Raw genomic sequence first — 5,174 nt, forward strand, 5'->3', positions numbered from 1 at the left:
AGAAAAAAAAGAAAGAAAAAAATAAATAAAATTAAAAAAAAAAAACCCAAAAACTAAAACAAACCCCTGTTCCCTCCCCACCTGCCTGGCACTGTACATTTCTGGAGTCAATTCCTGTCCTATTTAGATCTACTTCAGAGGCTACCTGGCTCTCTAAATGTTCAGGAGGATACAAAGCATGAGGGTGAGAATCTTTATTTACTTTTTCCATATGAAAGTGGGGATAACAACTAATTTTAAAAACAGATTAAATTAAATGAGTAAATACAGGCAAAGCATTCAGAAACAGAGCCAGACCAATGGGTCTATTTTCTTAGATATTTGATCACAGATGGCCAAACATTGAAAGTTGGGACTGCTCTGACACTGGCCTTTTCATCCATCCTGCAGGCTTCCTCATGGATAAGAAAAGAGGAAGCTACTCTGTGTTAGAGCCTTTTTCTCTTATGCATCCCTTCACAGAGATTACCAGAGGGAATCCCTCACAGGATTACTAGAGGGGAATGGGGATGGTTCAGATAAGGTGCTTGCTTGATAGTAGCTTTTTCAGCTCTGACTCTGTAATTCAGGGAGTCAGAAGGGGTACAGTGAGTGGACTGTAGAGATTGGAAAGTTCCTTATCCTGAGGTATCTTATCCAGGAAGAAATACATTCCAGATTTATTGGCATATCAAAAACTTTGGCATCAGGAAGACTCTGGGTTGGTCCTTCTGTCTTGTTTGGTAGATAGTTAAAGCTGAGGTACTGGAGAGTATCAGAGAGCTGGAAGAAAAGTCTTCCTACTTTGGAGAAAAGCCAGAAGGTAAAGAGGCAATTTTTATGGGGTTTCAGATTTGAGCAGATTTCTTTCAGACTTTTCTCAGCCAAAAGAGTGCCAACCCTACATTGCAATAGCTTAGTTGCTCTGTTAATCTCTTGAGCTTTCTTTCATGTGAACTGGGCGGGAGGGAGGGGGTGATAGGATGCTGAAGAGCAGAGATGCTTCTCCTTCCTACCACCCTCCCTACTCTTGCATAGGCAGTCTTCTTTTCCCGTGTTTTCATTTCTCCATGTTCCATATGCATTCACAGTGAAAACTGCTTAAGGTTGTAGAAAAGTCAGAGCAAATTAGGTAAGCCTGACAGGCTCTTGGTGGATGTTATCTGTGTGGGTCAATGAGAAGTCCTGACAGATGAGGCTTTGGGAATCCTAAAGAGAGGTGAAGAAAAGAGAGTACAAGATGGAGTCTAGGATTAGATACCAAACAGTTCAGAAAAGGAACAGGGAGATTGAATAATCAAGAGTGGCAATGTCCAAGAAAATTAGTGAGGAGAAGATTCTAGAGGAGACAGTTGTTTCCAGTCTTTCAGAGACAGAATAGAAAAGCCAGAACTAAGAAACAACCATGAGACATGTTGTATGTGGCCTTTGGGAGAGCAACTATAATGGGCTGGTGTGTGGGAGCAGGCTATAGTGGGTGAGTAGGAATGGGGGTTGTCCATATTGAAGGAGCAGAAGGATGACAAGGATCAAGTTTTTTCAGAGGATGTTTTGGATGGGGAGACTTGACCAGGCTTGTAAACTGAGGAGGGTGAGAGGTTTGGATCTAAAAGGATAGAAAAGCTAAAGAGGAATCCTAGTAGAGTGAAGGCATTCTGTTTCCCTTCCCAGACTTGACAAAGTCATCAGAGAGCTGGGTTTAGGTTTCGATACTTTAATGTAAGACGTTAAAGGGCAGACCAAGAGGTGGTGGTCAGATGAGCAGAATGTGGATGAAAGGCACTACCTAGCATGGAACTTAGTGGTTAGGTGTTTTTGTCTTCATGGCTTCATGATACCATTGGCACCAGGGATTATGTCTTCCACACCACTTATAAATCCTTCAATTATTTTACCCAGTTCTTTCTCCATTTTCTGGCTTGATTTGGTCAGTTTTTCCTCTGAAGTGGCTGCTGTAATTTGAAGATAGAAATGACCAGTTACAGTGGGTTCCCATTCACAACTCCATCCTCCCATCCTAACAGTTTCCTGCAGTGCTGCGAGTTGGTTTACACTTAAAATTTGTCCTTCTAGGACTTCTTTTTACTTTGTAGAGCCTCCTGTCTATACAAGCTACTGTGAGTCCTGCCTTCCTCTGCTTACCATCTCTCCAGACATTTCCCTTCTTCCCTGGTTCATACCAGCTGAGGTGGTGGGTCTTGTGGTCTCTTCCAGCTGAGATGACCCACTCCTGAGCCCATCCTGGACCTCTTTACTCTCTGGATTAGTAGATTCCATCACCACATTATCTTTGGAAACCAGCTCTTCTCTGAAGATGTAAGGCTCCTTGGAAAGGTCCTTACTGGAAGTACTCTCCTTGCTGGTGTGGCTGGTGGGAGTGGATTGGGCAGCTGGAACCAAGGACATGTAGGGAGTGAGGGACAGAGAAATCTTCTGGGAGAAAAAGTGTCTCTTCACATGGTGCATTAGTGTTGAGTTATTGCCTAACTGATCTATAGTAGCATTGGGGTCCTATGCTAGCTTTCATATCCCTGAATGCCTCAAAGGCATGAATTAGATTTCTAATGCCATGATTAAGAATTTCTGCTACTCCAACACCAGGAAAACCTACCTTCTCAGTTAAGAGCCATTTGCAAACACCTCTCCCTTTGCTTGACTTATATGAGAAGCTTCTTAACCTTGGTTCTTTCTTCTGAAGACCAAGTGTTTTTCTCCTTTAGCTTTTCAGACTTTTCCCAAGTTAATTTGGGAAGTTAGCTCACGATTAAACCATGTTTACAGTTAATCTACAAAACTGAACCCATCAATGTTTAAAGTTTTTGGACTGTGTGGTGCAGTGACTATAACTGAAGAGACCCTCCTGTCTTTGGGTGAGCTGAAATATTACCTTCCAGCACTCAGGTGTGAAATGCTGTCCCCATTCCAATTTCCTTTTCCTTTTCTTCCCCCCCCCCTTTTTTTTTGTTTTTTTTTGAGACAGAGTTTCTCTGTGTAGCCCTGGCTGGCCTCGAACTCAGAAATCTGCCTGTCTCTGCCTCCCAAGGGCTGGGATTAAAGGCGTGTGCCACCACTGCCTGGCTCCCATTCCAGTTTCCAATGACTATATAGCATGAGTGCTGTACAAAAGGTTCCTACCCCCCAGTTCCTATGGCCTATCAGTGGAGCAGGAAGAATTAAGGCCAACATCAGGAGGGACTGTTTGCTTACTTTCTCCTAACATCATTTACTTTCTAGTCTTTAGCTACTAACAATTAACAGGTGCTCTCATGAGACTTACTGGTATCTGTGGGCTGAGTCTTCATGTCAAGTTTATCTTTGGAGCCTGAGGAGAGAAGATGAAATATCCAGAGATCTCAAGACAGTTAACATGTGAACTGGTCATTTGTAGTCACCCCATTGCAGCTTCCTCAACCTCCCTTACTTTTTGTTGTTTGTTTGCTTTAGATAGAATTTTGCTTGGTAGTTCTAGTTGGCCTTGAATGTGTATGATTCCCCTGCTGCTGCTTCCGGAGTGTTGGAAATGCAGGTGTGTGCCACCATGCCTAGCTAGTCCCTTACACTTCTCTTCTATACACTTCCTTTAGCATTTCTAAAATACTGTGTGATCCTTCCAGTCTCTCTGGGCTGGTGTCGAGAGTAGACCTTGGGCGAAAGCTCCGCAGCCAGTCCCACAACACACAGAGGAAGCTCCACTCCCAGGCATTCTGACAAACCTAGGATCAGAGGTGAGGAGGAACCAACATCTGTCACAACACCCGGAGTAACTGGGACCAGGAGGACCCAGGCACACAGGAACTCTGCCAGCCCAGTGGCACTGGTTGCTTCCAGTCTGGGCTGGTGCCCAGAGCAGACCTTGGGTGCAAACTCCACAGCCAATCTCACAACACTCAAAGGAAGCTCCACTCCCAGGTGCTCTAACAAGCCCAGGAACACAGGATCCCAGAAGCACAGGATTGAAGAGACAGCTTGACTCTGAGGAGTTCTGACACAATAAGAATCACAGGAAAGACAGGCTCCAATCAGATTTAGCAAGGACAGGTAGCATGAGAGATAACCAGAAGGTGGTGGAGTGGGTGGTGGTTGGGGAGGGGGAAGCATAAGAAAATAAATAACACAAACCAAGGTTACTTGACACCATCAGAACCCAATTCTCCCACCATAGCAAGTCATGGACACACAATCACACTGGAAAAGCAAGACTCAGATGTAAAATCACTTCTCATGATCACAATACAGGACTTTAAGAAAGACATAAATAATTCCCTCAAAGAAATACAGAAGAACACAGGCAAACAGCTAGAAGCTCTTAAAGAGGAAACACAAAAATCCCTTAAAGAGCTACAGGGAAGCACAATCAAACAGGTGAAGGAAATGAGCAAAACCATCCAGAATCTAAAAATGGAAGTAGAAACAATAAAGAAATCAGAAAGAGAGACAAACCTGGAGATACAAAACCTAGGAAAGAAATCACGAGCCATAGATGCAAGCATCACCAACAGAATGCAAGAGATAGAAGAGAGAATCTCAGGGGCAGAAGACACCTTAGAAAACATAGACACAACAGTCAAAGAAAATGCAAAAAGCAAAAAGCTCCTAACTCAAAACATCCAGGAAATCCAGGATGCAGTGAGAAGACCAAACTTAAGGATAATAGGTATAGAAGAGAGTGAAGACTCCCAATGTAATGGGCCAGTAAATATCTTCAACAAAATTATAGAAGAAAACTTCCCTAACCTAAAGAAAAAGATGCCCATGATCATACAAGAAGCCTACAGAACTCCAAATAGACTGGACCAGAAAAGAAATTCCTCCCGTTACATAATAATCAAAACACCAAATGCACTAAACAAAGAAAGAATTTTAAAAGCAGTAAGGGAAAAAAGGCAAGTAACATATAAAGGCAGGCCTATCAAAATTACGGCAGATTTCTCACCAGAGACTATGAAAGCTAGAAGACCCTGGGCAGATGTCATACAGACCCCACAAGAACACAAATGCCAGTCCAGGCTACTATACCCAGCAAAACTCTCAATTACCATAGATAGAGAAAACAAGATATTCCATGACAAAACAAAATTTACACAATATCTTTCCATGAATCCAGCCCTACAAAGGATAATAGATGGGAAACATCAACATAAGGAGCAAAACTACACCTTAGAAGAAGCAAGGTAATCTTTCAACAAATCCACACA

General features: G+C 42.9%; 1 protein-coding gene across 1 annotated transcript in view; it reads right to left on the reverse strand.

Annotated features, from left to right (window-relative positions):
• Window positions 1-1,443: 1,443 nt before the first annotated feature.
• LOC116082297 (glycosylation-dependent cell adhesion molecule 1-like) overlaps window positions 1,444-5,174 on the reverse strand; it is a 5,820-nt gene continuing 2,089 nt past the window's right edge. The window contains exons 2-4 of the mRNA XM_031359192.1: window positions 3,257-3,301; window positions 2,160-2,369; window positions 1,444-1,931 (exon numbers count right to left, since the gene is read on the reverse strand). Coding sequence (XP_031215052.1) covers window positions 1,801-1,931; window positions 2,160-2,369; window positions 3,257-3,301 — 386 coding nt within the window. The 3' untranslated portion in view covers window positions 1,444-1,800. The remainder of the gene's footprint in view (window positions 1,932-2,159; window positions 2,370-3,256; window positions 3,302-5,174) is intronic.

Source organism: Mastomys coucha, unplaced genomic scaffold, assembly GCF_008632895.1.
Source record: "Mastomys coucha isolate ucsf_1 unplaced genomic scaffold, UCSF_Mcou_1 pScaffold11, whole genome shotgun sequence".
Taxonomy (NCBI): Eukaryota; Metazoa; Chordata; class Mammalia; order Rodentia; family Muridae; genus Mastomys; species Mastomys coucha.